General features: G+C 36.7%; 1 protein-coding gene across 1 annotated transcript in view; it reads left to right on the top strand.

Annotated features, from left to right (window-relative positions):
- The window catches only part of SPATA6 (spermatogenesis associated 6), a 56,604-nt gene that overhangs the window by 13,301 nt on the left and 25,650 nt on the right, over positions 1-17,653 (top strand). Inside the window, exons 5-9 of the mRNA XM_060231789.1 lie at positions 714-838; positions 3,777-3,857; positions 5,079-5,354; positions 5,842-5,926; positions 8,204-8,244. Of these exons, the coding sequence (XP_060087772.1) occupies positions 714-838; positions 3,777-3,857; positions 5,079-5,354; positions 5,842-5,926; positions 8,204-8,244 (608 nt within the window). The remainder of the gene's footprint in view (positions 1-713; positions 839-3,776; positions 3,858-5,078; positions 5,355-5,841; positions 5,927-8,203; positions 8,245-17,653) is intronic.

The raw sequence follows: 17,653 nt of genomic DNA, 5'->3' as shown, positions 1-17,653 counted from the left end.
AAAGTTTAAGGATGTGATTGTGAAGTAGAAAACTTGTTTAAATTTGGGGGTGGTGGTGGTGATATTCCAGTTTTTTTATTCTTCCTAAATATATGTATATTTAGTACTTTTTCAAAAAAGATACCTTCATATAAAATGTCTGTATATATCATCTTACAAATCAACGTTTAAAGAGCTTGGCACTTTATATTTACTGCAAATATGACCCCCAACAAGCCAAAAATTGGTATCAAAAAAGATTTCATGGGAATACATTTTTCAAAATAAACAGTAAGTGAGGAAATGAGTGGCACAGTAGTTTTTCTTAGCTAGACTCTCTGGATATGGATATCCCTAGTATTTTACATGCAGAATTCTCTGGATGCAGTCCTTGGTATTTCTGATTAAGAGATGTTGGCTAACAGGATGGGGGTGGGGGTGGTGGTTATCCTTTTCAACTTGAAATCCCAGAGATTTCAACTTGAAATCCAGTTTGAGCAGGGAACACTGTATAGCTGGATCAATGCTCAGTCTAAAGCAGCTTCTTATGTTTAGCATGAAGCAGAATTACTTAACTAGCCACACTGATTCCAATGGGAAAGATTTAAGAATATATTAACTCTTCTATTGAGAATGGAATGTAAAAATTGTTAACATTGGCTGGATAGTATTATTGCTTTCCTATATATAGTAAAAAGGAGATAATTTTTTTAATATATCACTGTTACTTCCAGTGGGAGAAATTTTAGCCACATATGAAGAAAATTCAAGAGATTTCCTTTTCCCTGACCCTAAAGTTACTCATGGAGCACACAGTTCAATTCGTGAAGTTTTGATGAAAAGGACTTGTGGTTTTATGGTAAGTACACAGCAGTGACATATCATCTCAGAGCAGCTGTAGAATAAAGTGAAACTGATTTTTGAAAGACAATCTAGTTCAGGGGTGTCAAATTTATTTGTTACGAGGGCTGAATCTGATATAAATGAGACCTTGTTGGGCCAGGCCATGTGTATACCTATTTAAGATTAGGTAGCAGAGATATAAACTTTATAAAGGTCAGACAAACACAATTAAATTTAAAAAACCCCCTTAAAACACGCTTAAAACATTAGCACTTGTTAGTATTAGAGGTGCTTTCTTTGTACTTCTCCGATGGGATCCAGGGAACCGGGCAAAGGAAGCTCAGGCTATTTCCTTCCTTCCCCAGGCGACCAGGAGGGGGAAGGAAGAGAGGCTTGGCCCAGTAGCACTGCTGTGTGATTGAGAGAGCTTGGAAAAACAAGCTCTGCCTTCCCCCCTTCCTCCCCAAAGGAGGAGCCTCAGCCAATGGAGAAAATAGAGGTTTTGCTCTGTAGCTCCTGTGCAATTGAGCAAGCCTTGCAAAGCAAGCTGTTATGCAGAAGGAAGCAAGAGATAGGGAGAAGGAAGTAGATGACAGCCAGTTGCTCGGGGGCCTGATAGGAGCCTTCTAGGGGCCTGATTTGGCCCCCAGGCCACATGTTTTACACCCCTGATCTACAGCTTACAGTGCAGTCCTCAGCAGACACATACCCTTAAATGTCCACTGAAAACAGTGAGCTTAGAAGGATGCATCTCTGCTTTGGACTGCACAGTTAAACTTGCAATTATTAATACAAAAATATTAGTTGGCTTTTTAAAGGTGGGTCATCTTAACTTGATCCATTTTCGCTTCTGAGGCCCACTGGAAGCAGCCTGCCTGTTTGTGTCTATGCAGTTTTCTCTGGAGGACTCTTGTTTCATTCAGGTAGATTCTCTACCCTTCAGACCTTGGTAAAGAAGCTGTTTGTAATAAATTAGAATCACAGAAGAATCATAGAGTTGTAAGGGATCTCCAGGGTCATCTAGTCCAACCCCCTGCACATACTTTATTTACTTCATTTATACCCTGTTCAACAACTTCACATTTAAGTTGTACAAGTGGGGACCTGTGGGGGGGGCATCTAATTTTCCCTCTCTCATTATCTTCTCTAAAAGCCCCATAGCCTTTTGCTTCTTCCTTCTGTCCTTCCCATAAACTTGTGAAACCTTTATTTACCCCCCTCCCCATATTCAGCTTTCCATCCTTTGCTTCCATGGAAGCTCCTATCTGCCAGCCATGTAGCTGGGCCTAGTGGCATGGTGCTAGCAGCAAAGTCTTTCAGAGGTACCTCACTTTCCCCTTTGCCATCTTTTGGCAACCCCCATATCCTCACCTTTTCTTGCTTCCTTTCCTCCATCTCACCCATCTTTACTTGCTTCCTTTTTTCCTTCCTGCCCACCAATCAAACTATGTTTTTATCAACCCCCCCCCTCGATTTTCAGCTATATTTATTATTTATTTATTCTTTCTTCACAATAAGGATCCAAAGCAGTTTGCATCCTCCATTTTTTCCTCACTACATCCCTATGAGTTAAATTATACTGAGAGTTTGTAACTGGCTCAAGGCTACCCAATTAGCTTCCATGGCAAAGTGGTGATTTGAAACTAGGTTTCCCAGATCCTAGTGTGAAACTATTACACCTTACTGACTCTTGTGGGGTGGCCACTGTAGCAAGCAGCTGGGCCTCAATGAGTCATGCAAGTCTTATGTTATTAAGTTGCCTATTGTTTGCTGGTGGGCCTGGCCCTGAGGAGTCCTTCATCAATGGTTAAAACAACCCTTGAAATGGCCCTGACTGACAGACATCAAGAGCTGAAGGCTGGCAATACTGTTTTTGCCTAACAGTCCTCACAATGGCCTCTGTGAAGGCATGCATTTCTTAAAGCTGCTTATTTTTTTTAAAATTGATTTCAGATTTTTTGAATACCTTGGATTTTGTGTGACTTGTAGAAAGATCTGTCTTTTCTGTTCATGGCTTCAGTCTCTGGATTTAAAAATACACAGATTGTGCCATGTTGGGGATTAGATATACTGATACTTCCACGTGAATAATCAGTTGGTAGAGCTTTTAAATATTTCAACAGCACAAGTTTCTTCTATTGATTCATCGTTATTGCAAGTTCTTTCATATGGTATAAGTGAGGATTATCTGCTAGAAAAATGTGTAGGTAAGTGAAGATAGAATGAGAGAGTATCTGACAAGTATCTTAGTCTTTCCCACAGACCAAGAATAGAGGGGGGAAATCTTATGTTCTCTTCCTTACCCTCACAACAAATCTTATCTTCCATTGTTCCCTCCTAATTAGAGGAAGGGAAATGCCCATTGATGAAAACTTTGGATTTATTGATGTTCTTCCTGATGGACATTATTTACTATTTTCTTTTATAGATATGATGCAACTTTTAATGCTGTGTGGAACAATTGTTTTAGAGTGGTAGATGAAGGGAATATGGTTTAAGTATCTTCTTTTGTCTAGCACAAACAGATGATGCAGAAATACAGGGGGGGGGGGGAATACTTTATTTGAAAACAATATGTACCAGAAGATGTTTGAATCTGATACGAGTAAAAGTTATATAGCGTGATTTGACTTTTGATTAGTAATATGTAACATGCCATGAAAAATATTTAAAAATGCTTTTGAGAAAGCAATGTCTTGTAATAAACACCACTCTAATGGTTGTACAAAAGCAATGTAGTCATCAGTAATTGAATTGTCAGAAATGCAAATGTTATCTTCTTGACATTTGTCAATGCTGCTCTGTCTTTTCTAATTATCTCTATTAAAGGTTGAAATTAACAAAGGGAACTGTTAAAATTAGGCATGATTTGTTGAAGGAGGTGACATTTACTTGTTTGATACTTTTTATCTCTCCAGTTGGAGCTTGATGTTCAATTATTGTATGTGTTCTAGGGAATTGCTCCAAAATTGAGGTTTTATACAAATTGTCTCATTTCTGAAAGCCTGTTAAATTCAGGAAAAAATAAAAAACAGGTTAGTGCAATTTAATTATTTGGGATTTATCCTCTAGATTCAGTATTGATAGCTAAATTTATGCTGTTGTTAAACTGTTGCTTTGGGTTTGAAACTCTTTTTAATGTTTATTGAAAACCAGATTTACATTTTTTAAAATATTCAACAAAGGTAGTTTGAGTATGAGAAAATAGGTGATAACAATTTATTTATTTATTTACTTGCAGTTTCTGAGTCAGAGTCAAGGGCAGCCCCATGTAGAGAGCATTACAGTGATCTATTCTCAAGGTGACCGTAGCATGGATCACCATTGCTAAGTTGTCATGTTCCAGGAAAGGGGCCAGCTGCCACACCCGCTGGAGATGAAAAAAGGCGGATCTGGTAATGGCTGCTACCTGGGCCTCCATTGTAAGAGAGGACTCCAGGAGCCCCAAGCTCTTGACCTTAGGGGCCAGTATTAATGGCACCCCATCAAGAGCTGGCAGAGAGATCTCCCCTCCCGAACCAGCCTGGCTCAGATAGAGAACCTCCATCTTCGTCGGATTCAGCTTCAACCAACTCAGCCTGAGCCAAAATGCTATGGCTTGAAGAGCCAGATCTAGATTTTCCAGGGTACAATCGGACTGGCCACCTATCAATAGATAGAGCTGGGTGTCATCTGCATATTGGTGACATCCCAGCCCATACCTCCTGACAATCTGGGCAAGGGGGCGCATATAGATGTTAAATAACATCTGAAATAATTGGCAAGCACAAAATCATGTTATCACGTGAGGATTTAATATTCTGATGTAATATTTTATAATAAAGGATAAATTATGTTAAAAGACTGTCTACTGCACATGTAAATAAAGGATACATGAGAATAAAATGAAGCACTTGAAATGTGTTTACTTGGGCCATTTCCTTCTGTATCATATGTAGTCTTGGGGTTATAGTAGTAGTGGATGCAGAGGGATTGACTCTGCGTACTCAATATTCATCTGCTATTTGAGGAAGAGAAACAGCAGTGCACTTCCTTCTTTTAGGCAGGGAATGGTAGACATTGCAGTGCAGCACAAGAGTTCTGGGTCAAAGAGAAGAACATAAGGGGGAGAATGTGTGAACTGAAACTACAGAAGAGTGTGTGGTCTGGGAAGTGAGCTCTGGAGATCTTGCCAAAAAGAGCAAATGGATATATTAAAAGCATGATAAATTTATTGTAATGAGAACATTTTAAATCTTATCATTTCCTCTCTTCAGGATAACTTGGATTGGCAGCAACACTCCCCTCAAAATGGAGCATCTCAGACAAGGTCACCCCAAAAGAACACTCCTTCACCTGAGAGAAACAAATATTGCTTAGCAACCAAGAGTTATGAGCAGCCCACTATAGCCTCTCTCTCTCGATCTCCATCTCCATATACAAAAAGGCGCATGTGTGAGCTTGTGCAAGTCAGACAACGCCTTGCCCATCTAAACCTAGGCCCATTTGAATTCAGAAAAGAGTCAGACAGACCTCCATTTGTAATTCGGCGAGTATGTGTTCTCTGCCTAGATCAAGCCTTGCTTTTCCATTTTAAAGAGCCTTTAATTCAGCTCTTCTTCCTAGTGACTACTACTTCTCTTCCAAGCACTGATTTAAATGTAAAATTAAGTTGAATTCTCTGTTGATATTGGCAACTGACAAAAAAACTAGTTATTTCAGTAATGCTTTGTTTATGGAATTTGGTTTAATCCGAGTTCAGTTTAATGAAGTCAGTATATAAAAAAAGCAAGATTCTAAAATAAATATTATTTTCAGCAGTAATCCATAGTAGCACAGTACCTTTGTGACAAGTATAGTTTAAATTATAGAAACAAGCGGGGACACATATATTTTTTTCTAGTTGCAAGTGTGTCTCTAGAGGACTTCTCCCCACTTTCAAAGTTATGTCAGTGTATACAATGTAATGCCTTGATTCTTTCAGTGACTATATAGGTAAGTTTAATACATTGAGTTCTTAAGAAATTGTTTCATTTCCAGATAGAGGCTCTGACTCCCTCGCCTGAAGTTCACTTTTGGAGTCATACGGAGAATCTTAAAGAAGCTTGGTCTGAGACATTCTATGGCAAGTAATTCTTAGTACAGAAAATGCATGTATATGTATACGCTTTGAATCTCCCACAGGTTCAGAATTAAGTCTCTGATTCATCTAGTTCATGAAATGCCTTTGGTTTAGAAATGATATCTAGTTTATGCTATTCTCAGATGCAGCACAACATACTTTTATAAATTACTAGAATAATTTGGACAAGGAATATTGTGGGTATTCCCAAGATCCTTTTGTCCTGCCCCCTACATGTAGAAATCTGTATCATGTCTTTTGTGTGAAATAAAAGTACACCATTCCCCTATAAAATCAGTTTGTACTGCTGGTGTGCTTTCAGGAACTCTTACTGAGTTTATGATCTCTTATTTCCCATTTACACCCTTTGGATTATCTGCTCTATTGCTCCCAGTAATCCATGGATTAAAACTAGACCCTGGTAGTGGAAAGCTGTGTTGAAAGCAGTTATACTTCTATTCAGTGTTGTTTTGCAGCAGATATTTCACTCGTGTAATTAAGGCACTGTAATACTTGGAAATTTTTGGCATTAGTGCATAATTTAATATGAATTTTTATCATAGTCCCTGCGGTTTGATCAAAAATAAAGTCTCAGTTACTGTTGTTCTGCAGTGATCTTGGGGGTAGAACAATAACTAGCAGAGCACTTTTTTGACAACTGTCTGTGGAAGAATCAGTTTCATTCAGTGAATGTCTTTGTTTGAAAAAACCTTTCTACATAAGTAAACAAATTATCATATCCAAATTTCAGAGTATTTTATAATCTAGAGGAGGGGCATTAATCATATAGCCCATGGGCCAGAAAGGCTCATCCAGGACTCTTATCTGGCCATGAGCAACTGGCTCTCTGCTGCTTCCTTCCCTGGGGCTGCTGCTCCCAGCTTTCACCTGTCTGCCTTAATGGTGCTGGAAGAAGTGCAAAGCCAAACCTCCTTTCCTCCATTGGTGAGGTTCCCCCCCCCGCCCACCTTTATTCTTTGCTACCTACTGACTGAGATAGAAAGGAAGATGGGGGGAGGAAGGGAGAGGGAGGGAAAGAGTGAGTGTGAACAAAGACTAGCACAGTTTACATTGAGACTGCCCTGCTCTGCTATTTACTTTGAAACTTGATCAATATGGCATTCAGAACTATTCTTTTTTAGCTCCCAAAGTATCCTACAGACCACTTTGTTATTTTCAGTAGCATGGAAACTGTGACACCTTAGCATACTGATTGGTAACACTGCAAGCCTGCAGAGATTTAGGAGGCGTCCATGATACAGTTCCACTCTTTCCTGTTGCAGCTCTGCTCTGAACCACATTGATGTATGAAAGAGTTGGGGCATGGATTTTTCTCATTTGATAACATGGTGTTACCTGGTAGCAGGGATGAGGCCATGCTGCAGTGTGCTGAGAGTCAGACTACATGTTATGTGTAATGTGATTATTGTAAGAATTTGCTGCTATTCAGCATATTCCACAGACTCATAGCTGCTGTGATGGCTGCATGTTCCTGAGGTGATTGTATGTTATATGTAATCTGTAGTTTGGCCCTTGCATTTATATATCTATATAAACACATACATACACACATATTTGTGTGGGCATGTGTATGTATACACACTCATGTTGGTTTTATATTTTTGTATTTTTTTTATTTTCCGTGCTGCTTCTGAAGATGTTGCTTTGACCCAAAAGTGGGATAGAAATACGAGTAAACAATTATACCAGTTAAGCATAACTTTATTTGTTCATTGTTAGAACGTGCTTTAGGTTGCTTCCACCAGAGTATACTGTTGATTTCCCATATGAAGCTCCCTTGCCCAGGACACCCTTTAATAAAAGCTTAAAAAACAGAGCTCTCTTAGAAGATTGGATGGCAACCAACCAACAAGATGAACCAAAAGTAACTGAGGAACAATATATAAAAGCTATTTACAAGCAGTGGTATTTCTATGGAAGAATTGTATTTTATACCAGGGCTGTTTGCTTAGCAGAATCATTTGCTTATCTAGAAAATTCTTCATTGGTCTGAATAACTAATTATATCATAATTTATAATTTAGTTGACTATCTAAACAGCAGTTTGTGTTCTCATTAACATTAGGTGTTAATCAAAGATGTAGCTGTTCTCAGTGGTTGCAGTTAAAGTAGTGACAATGGTACTCCTTTGTAAACTGCTTTTGGATTTATTTGAAAGAAGGTTTTATGAAGGAGCATAATAAATATAGCGGAAATAATTCTTCCTGGCCAGAACTTGTAATAAGTATCCTTTTTGTTCATTTTTTTAATTTTTTACAGCTCCTACCCTTCTTGGCAGTTACAGACCCAAGAATTCTAAAGTACGTACTGAATGGGAAAATGCGTGATTAATAGATGAAACTGAGTAAATATTCCTATTATGTACTTCCACTGCTTACCATAGTTTCCTTTCTGACATATTTTGCATCGTTGTAGCACCTAAAGAGATGGAGACATTTTATATCTGTAGCAGAGTAAGGAAGCCCAAGAAATGCATGTTAAATTCTGAGGGGATTTACTTTGGCTGATGAGGAATTCCAGTGGGGTTCCTTTTTGGCTTTGAAGGGTCCCCAGAGAACGATTACATTCCAATTTCTACAGAGGATTTCTGTGGTAATTAAATTGACTTAAATTCACCAGGATTCAAAGCTTCTTTGGAACTGAATAATGTTTACTTTTGAGGAGAACGGTGTTTAAAAGAATCGCAATTCTAAAGGTAAAAGATCTTTATCTATCACTCCAGGATTGAAATAAGACTTATTTGAAATAAAGATAAAGGTCTGGATCCAACTATGTTATGTTAAAGTAAGGAAAATAAAGGAAAGGACTAAATAAATTTGGGACTAATGAATTTAGAAATAAGATTAAAAGAAGGAAAACAACTGTTGTTTTGAATACCTGTGGTCGGGCTCGAGAACCCCCTCCGAAAACAGGTCTGCAGATTTGTGGGATGTCACAGGAAATGATGTTATAGAACTAACGCGAGATTTCTTAACCATCGAAAACGAGACTTCGTGACAAGAAAGGAAGGAAGTGGCCATTAAGAGAAGGGAAAACTGCAAGCCTCCTAGCCCCCTCTGGGACTATTAATCATAGAGAAGTACTGGTGGCCATTAAAAGAAGGTCAAAAGCTTAAATATTTTTAAAAAGTAAACAGGACTTTAAAAAATAGTGGAGCTGGCAGATATCATTAAAAGGTGAGATCTATTGGACTATATGTTTTGATTCAATTTTGGAGCACCCAGGAGAAAAGGGAAATTTTTTTAAAAAGGGAACAGAAAAGCCGCGGACGCCATTTTGAAGAAAAATAAAACTTAAAAAAAATAATATCTCGACTTAGGAGCCTCTGAGAATGGCGATTTTAGGCTCATCTAAAAGGGCATGCCTTAATCTATAAGACTGTGATATTGAAAATTAATTTGATATCAACTTCTGAGCCTATTTCAGCAATGGGCAGACAGTGATGTCTGTGAATAAACCAGGAGCAAAGCAGTTTTGTACGAGGGCTAGGACACTTGAAGAAGCAAAAATGTCTAAATGGCAGGAGGCATTAGAGGCCATGGAGGCAAGATTGGTAAAAGTAATAAAGGTTTCAATAGCAGAGAGTAAGAAAGAATTAAAAAAAGACATTGAATCCAGTGCAGAGGTGATTAAAAAAGAATTTAAAAAAGAAACTGAAGATCTAAGAAAAGACTCCCAAGCAGCGTTAAAGAAAGTGCAGGAGGTTGAAGAAAAGGTGAAAGACCAAGACTCAAGAATTGACACAGTGGATTCCACTATTAAAAAAAATGCAGGAGAAAGCAGTGCTACAAGTCTGTAAACTAATGGAAAATCAGATTTGTTTGAGAGGGGTGCCTGAATCTATTGAGTCTGATTTAAGGACATACATAATAAAAATCATTGCTATTTGGGGGGGATGACCCTGATGAAACTAGTTATTTGTATGATTATATTTACAGGGTTAATTCAGAGTATGCCAGAAAAAACAAACTACCAAGAAATGTGGTTGTAAGATTTGTGACAAGAGATATGATGGGAAAGATTCTAAGTAAACAATTTGAAAATGCATTGGGGGTGGTTGGCAGTAGTGTAAGAATCATGAAAGAATTGCCAAGGAATGACAGGAGATTATACAAAAAACAAAAGCTGAGAGAAAATGAAATGAGATACAGATGGATACTTCCAGAGGGTTTAAGTTTTGAACATACAGGAAAGAGATTTACAATTACAAGCACACAAGAAATTACGAAGTTTTTGGATGAACATAAGGAGTTTGGGGGTACAGACTAAAAATAGAAAATCATGATGGATTACAAATTAATATCTTGGAATGTAAATAGACTTATTCACCACAAAAAAAGGCAACGTTTCATTGGATTGAGAAACAAAAATGTAATATAATTTGCCTACAAGAAGTACACATTAAAAATGGATTATAAATTTTTATGGAATAAACAACTGGGTGTGGAATTCTGTTCACTGGAGAAAAAATGGGGAGTTGTTTTCTATGTTAAACAAGAATTGGACCCAAAATTGATTTTTAAGGATGATGATGGCAGATATATTGCAGTGGAAGTGACGTTGAACTATAAAAGAAGTTTGTTATTGGGACTGTATGCCCCAAATAAAGCAAAAGATTCTTTCTTTAAAGACATTATAAAACAATTAGACCAAGTGACATATGAGCAAATTATGCTAATGGGGGATTTTAATGGAACAGGTAAAAACATTCTGGACAGATCTGAGAAAAAAATATTTAAGGAAAATTATCAAAGTCATTTTTTGAGTTAGTAAAACAAGAAAGTCTGTATCACACCCTCTGCTATGGTGACGCCAGCCTATCGCCTCCTGCCTCAGCAAGGGCAGCTAAATATACGTTAGTCTCTTCGGGGGTCTGATACATTAGATGAGCAGGGGACCACTGCAGATTTGAAGTCTTTCCCAATCACACAGGCACCAGAGAAGGTAACAGCGAACTATAGTTCTTTATTTACAAAATAGGCTTTAAGTGGGGGATGGGATGTCTGTACAGAGGCTAGTTTGTATCTTGTAGGAATAACATTTCCTATACAGTATGCTGGCTAGACCCTCCAGCAATGCTCTGAGGTATTTCAGGGTACACAGTTCTTCTTTTAATCCACTCTCCTAAACTTAAATCAGGCTGGCCTCTTGGGCTTTGAGTGCCTGGTCCCTTGAGTCGTCTGGTTTGACAAACCCCAGCTCTCCTGACTCCCTCAGACCCACAGCTCTCCCTCAGCCACCTTGTAAACTCCTAGGAGCAGTGTATCATATGTCTGTGACCACTAAGGTCTTCCACTTAGACACTCTCTGTCACCTTCCTCTTCCTTAGAGGGCACTTGTGACCTAGAGATATGTCTCATACTCAGCCACCTGGCTGATTTCACAGAGTGTATATAGAGCTTCACTTTACACCAAGCCTCTCTCACCACACTCTGAGTCCAACTCTCCCTTTCTGACTTTTTTTTCTGACAGTTAACCTCTGAGCCGATAGCTGTCACTCAGGACTTGAGAGTTCTGAGCACCTCTGGCCCCCACCTTCGGGTCACATGACTCAGGGCTCTCTGAGTCCTCAGCTTCTCCACTAACCCTTTGATTCCGTCACAGTCTGGAAGATATATGGAGGGAATTTAACCCTAAAGAACGTGATTACACTTTCTTTTCAGCAAGGCATAATTCTTTCTCAATAATTGATATGTTATGGAGTACAAAAAATCTTGGATTTATAACGAAAAAAATAGAGATTATCAAAGATTTCAGGTTTTCACGGCTGGTAACATCATTAGGGTTTGTAGAATCTTTCGGGCTCAAGTGCCATGTTCTACTGGAGAAAGTTTTCCTTCCAGACGTTTCGTTCTCAGCTGCGGAGAACATCCTCAGTGGCGTTGCAAATGCAAAGCAGCCAAGAAGGTCAGAGCACCTGCTCCGGCTGCAACGCCACTGAGGATATTCTCTGCAGCTGAGAACGAAACATCTGGAAGGAAAACTTTCTCCAGTAGAACACGGCACTTGAGCCCAAAAGATTCTACAAACCCTAATAAAAATAGAGATTCTTCCTAAAGTAGGAGCAGACCACAATCCATTAATGTGGTCTACAAAACCCGTGAAAAAGACTCTAAGATGGCGGCTAAATGAAGATTTGCTACAGAAAAAGAAAGTAGTGGTGTCTCTGGAAAAGGAGACCAAGTCTTTCTTTCAGATAAATGAAAAAGAGGACATTCAATTTCAAACTGTGTGGGACGCATATAAAGCGGTAATAAGGGGTATTTTAATTACATTGAACAATAAAGATAAAAGAGCCAAAGACAAGCTAATGGTAGATATTCAGAAAGAGATTGTAAAAGAGAAGGAGCTTAAAAAGAGTCCTGGGAAAAAGAAAATTATAAGGGAGATTACAATATTACAAAGTTAATTGAGATTACAATATTACAAAGTCAATTGAGACATTTGTTAAACAAAGAAGTGGAATGGAATTTAAAAAGATTTCAACAGAAATCTTTTGAAGGAGCAAATAAACCTGGAAAATATTTGGCCTGGTCAATGAAGAAAAAAAGTGAGAATAAAATTATTAACAAAATAGTATCGGGAGGTAAGGATATTGTTGACCAGGAAGGAATTAAAAGAGAATTACACCAAGTTGTTTAAAGGTCAAAAGGTGGACAAAGGAAAAATTGAAGTGTATTTACAGAAAATCAAAACAAACCCCTTAACAGAAAATATGGAGAAGGTATTAAATCAACCAATTGAAAGAGGAGAAGTAGAGGTGGCAATTAATTCAATGAAATTAGGGAAAACACCCGGTCCTGATGGTTTTACGGCAAAATTTTATAAAGTGCTTGTGGAGGCGTATCACCAAAACTTCAGAAATTGATGAATATTATAAGAACAGATGGGAAAATACCTAACACATGGAAAGAAGCAGTAGTTTCGTTGATACTGAAAGAAGACAGAGATGCCACGAACGTAATAAACTATAGACCAATTTCACTACTTAATAATGACTATAAAATATATGCTAGAATTTTAGCAGAACGTCTTAAACAGCATTTGAAGAATGTTATTAAAGAAGAGCAAGCAGGATTTCTTCCCAGGAGGCAAATTAGAGATAATATTAGAACAGTGGTAGATATTATTGAATATTACAAGAAACACCCGGAAAAAGAAGTAGCATTATTTTTTGCAGATGCAGAGAAAGCATTTGATAATGTGCAATGGGATTTTATGTTTGTAGTGATGGAAAAAATGAGACTGGGAGAAGATTTTATAATGGTGAAGGCGATATATACCGAACAACAAGCAAGACTCTGTATAAATGCAGACTTGACGGAAAAGATGACAATTAGTAAAGGAACAAGACAAGGTTTCCCTCTATCTCCATTGATATTTATAATGACTTTAGAGGTTTTGCTTATGCAAATTCAAGAAGATAAGGAGATAGAGGGTTTGAAAATGAGAGGTTTTTCTTATAAATACAGAGTGTTTGCAGAAGATGTAATGTTTTATAAATGAAAATCCCACTCGTATAACACCATTGCTGCTTCGTAAGATACAAGAGTATGGAGAACTGGCAGGTTTTTACATAAACAAAGAAAAGTCGAAAATATTATGTAAAAATATGTCAAAGAGTAAACAAAGAACTACAAAATTTAACATAATGTGAAGTTACTTCGAAAGTAAAATATTTAGGTGTGGAAATCACAACAAAAAATATTGATGTGTACAAAAATAATTATGAGAAGCTTTGGTGTAAGATTGATGGAGATTTGATAAAATGGAACAAGTTGAATTTGTCTTTACTGGGCAGAATTTCCGCAATTAAAATGAATGTCTTACCAAGAATTATGTTCCTGTTTCAAACAATTCCAATAGTGAAAGATAATAAACAATTTAGCAGATGGCAAGGGAAAATCTCAGAATTTGTATGGACCGGGAAAAATACAAGAATTAAAATGAAAATTTTGATTGATGCAAAAGAAAAGGGAGGTTTCCGACTACCTGATTTAAGGTTGCATAATGATGCAGTATGCCTGGTGTGGATTAAGGAATGGATGACGTTATTAAATAGAAAACTACTAGTACTAGAATGTCATGGAAATGTTTTTGGTTGGCATGCATATATGTGTTATGCGAAAAGTAAGATGGATGGGTTTTTCACACATCACTATGTAAGAAGCAATTTGTTAAATACATGGCTAAAATATAAAAGATACGGAGATGAAAGGAAACTGCTTTCGATTGTGCCAACAGAAGTAATAAAATTATATTCTGATATCAATGAAGAGAAATGGCTATCATACAAACAATTGTTAAAAATACATGGAGGGAAAGTGGAATTAAAATCGGCAGAAGAATTACAATATACATATAACTGGTTTCAGTTGCAACAGATTAAGAGTTTGCTTGAACAGGACATTAAAAATGATGGAATAAGACGAGAACAAACAGAACTGAAGAATGCTGTTTGGTGATAACGAAAAATTTATTTCAAGAATTTATAAACTACTGTTGAAATTGTCTACGGAAGATGAAGTAGTCAAATCTCAAATTATAAAATGGGCAATAAATAGAAATAAGGAAATACAGATGGAGTCATGGGAGTACTTACGGAAGAACTCTATGAAGATATTGACATGTTATAACATTAAAGAAAACTGTTTCAAAATGTTATATAGGTGGTATATGACACGTAAGAAACTGGCAAAAATGAATAATCAGGTGTCAGACAGATGTTGGAAATGTAAAAAACATGAAGGATCTTTCTACCATGTGTGGTGGACTTGTGAAAAGGCAAAACAATTTTGGCAAATGATTCAGCAAGAGATCTCAAAAATTTTGGATTATAATATTAAGAATGCGCCAGACATCTTTTTTTGTGTAAACCAATGTTTATTGTTTTGCAATATATTGAAAAATATTCATCAAACATATACTTAAAGGTATTAATCAATACACTACAAAATTCCCTCCTCTACCCACCTCCTCGTTTTCATGACCTCCATTGGTGCTCAAATCAATTAAAAAGAAAATAAAGGTAAAATTCACAATTATAGAATCTTCACTAAAAATTGCAGTTATCTTAACACAGGATAAACCAAGACTATGTAATTATTATTATTATAATTAATCCTCTATTTATCTCATAGTCTAACCTTCTGCTAAATTACATAGTAAAACAAGAGTCAATATTTGCAGCTTTATCTTCTCAGTAAATAATTCAGTTAATGTTGTCAAAAATCACGAAGTGTCTCTTCACTTTCCATTGTTTTTCAATATATTTTTGAAATTTCTCCCAGTCATCTTTAATTTTTTCTGAATTACAGTCTTTTAAGATTCTAGTAAGCTTATCCATTTCACTCCAGTGTAGTACTTTTAAGATCCAGTCCCATTTCTCTGGTATTTTATCTTGCTTCCATATTTGCGCATATAATGTCCTCGCAGCTGAAAGCGAATACCACACCAGTGTTCTATCTCGCTTCGGAAAACTTTCCATTTGTAATCCCACAAGAAAGATCTCTGGTGCTCTCTTGATGTTATAACCCAAGATTTCCGAAATCTCTTGTTGAATCATTTGTCATAATTGCTTCGCTTTTTCGCAAGTCCACCACATATGGTAGAAAGAAACTTCATGTTTTTTGTACTTCCAACACCTATCTGATACTTGGTTATTTATTTTTGCTAATTAATTAGGTGTCATATACCACCTATACAGCATTTTCAAATAGTTCTCTTTTATATTGTAACATGTTGATATTTTCATAGAGTTCTTCCATAGGTGTTCCCTTGTCTCCATTTGTATTTCTTTATTCATATTTATTGCCCATTTTATCACTTGAGGTTCACTACTTCATCTTCTGTAGACCATTTCAATAGTAACTTGTACATCCTCGAAATCAATTTTTCATCTTCTCCCAACAGCATTTTTTCCAGTTCTGTTTGATCTTGCGTTATCCCTGTAGTTCTAATATCATGCTCCACCAAGCTTTTAATTTGTCTCAGTTGATACCAATTAAATTTATCCTGCAATTCTTCCATCGGTTTTAGTTCCACCTTGCCTCCCTGTATTTTTAGCAGTTGTTTATATGATAGCCATTTATCTTCCTGTGGGTCTGAAGACAACTTTATAACTTCTGTTGGCACAATCCATAACGGTTTTCTCTCATCACCATATTTGTTATATTTTTTCCAAGTATTCAACAAGTTTCTTCTTATATAATGATGTGAGGAAAATCCATCCATCTTCTCCTTTCCATAATATATATAGGCATGCCAACCAAAAATATTTCCATGGTCTTCTAATGCCAGTAATTTTCTGTTGAGCAAAGTTATCCAGTCCTTAATCCAAACCAAACAAATTGCATCGTGATATAACTTAAAGTCAGGCAATTTGAAACCACTCCTTTCTTTCTCATCGATCAGAATTTTCATTTTGATTCTTGGTTTTTTACCCGCCCATACAAATTCTGAAATCATTTTTTGCCAAAAATTTAATTGTTTATTGTCTTTCACTATTGGAATAGTTTGGAAAAGAAACATCATTCTTGGTAGAACATTCATTTTGATTGCAGAGATCCTACCCAGCATAGACATATTCAGTTTGTTCCATTTTAACATATCTACTTCAATTTTACGCCAAAGCTTTTCGTAGTTATTTTTATACAAATCAATATTTCTCATCATAATCTCTACACCTAAATATTTTACTTTTGAGGTAACTTCACATCCAGTTAAGCTTTGTAATTCTTTCTGCTTGCTCAATGACATTCTTTCTTAAAATTTTCAATTTTTCTTTATTAATATGAAAGCCCGCCAACTCTCCATACGCTTTAATTTTATTTAACAACAAGGGCGTCACTTGTAGTGGGTTTTCATTAATGAACATCACATCGTCTGCAAATTCCCTATATTTGTAAGAAAAACCTTTCAACTTCAGTTCCTCTATTTCTTTGTCCTCTTTGATTTGCATCAGCAAAATCTCTAAAGTCATTATAAATAACAATGAAGATAGAGGGCAGCCTTGTCTTGTTCCTTTACTAATTATCATTTGTTCTGTCAAGTCTGCATTTACACAAAGTTTAGCTTGTTGTTCTGTATAAATTGCCTTGACCATTCTTATAAAATCATCTCCCAATTTCAATTTCTCCGTCACCACAAACATAAAGTCCCAATTCAGATTATCAAAAGCTTTCTCTGTGTCGGCAAAAAATAATTCAACCTCTTTTTCCGGATGCTTTACATAGTATTCTACAATATCTATTACTGTTCTGATATTGTCTCTTATTTACCTTCTGGGGAGGAAACCTGCTTGCTCCTCTTGTATAAAAACATTCAAATGCTGTTTGAGCCGTTCTGTTAGTATCCTAGCATATATTTTATAGTCATTGTTGAGTAGCGAAATCTGTCTATAATTCTTAACATTTGTGGCATCTCTATCTTCTTTTGGAATCAATGAAATAATTGCTTCCCTCCATGTATTTGGCACTTTCCCAACTTCTCTGATACTATTCATCAATTTTTGAAGTTTGGGTACTAATGTATCTACCAGAACTTTATAAAATTTTGCTGAAAAACCGTCAGGACCCGATGCTTTTCCTAATTTCTTTATTAATATGAAAGCCCGCCAACTCTCCATACGCTTTAATTTTACGGTCAACCATCGGTTACTGACTTGCCGCCTTGCTGACGTGGGGATTCAGGGGCTGGCCTTGCAGTGGC

This window comes from Heteronotia binoei, chromosome 2 (assembly GCF_032191835.1).
Source record: "Heteronotia binoei isolate CCM8104 ecotype False Entrance Well chromosome 2, APGP_CSIRO_Hbin_v1, whole genome shotgun sequence".
Lineage (NCBI taxonomy): Eukaryota > Metazoa > Chordata > Lepidosauria > Squamata > Gekkonidae > Heteronotia > Heteronotia binoei.
This window is presented reverse-complemented; position numbering and strand designations above follow the sequence as displayed.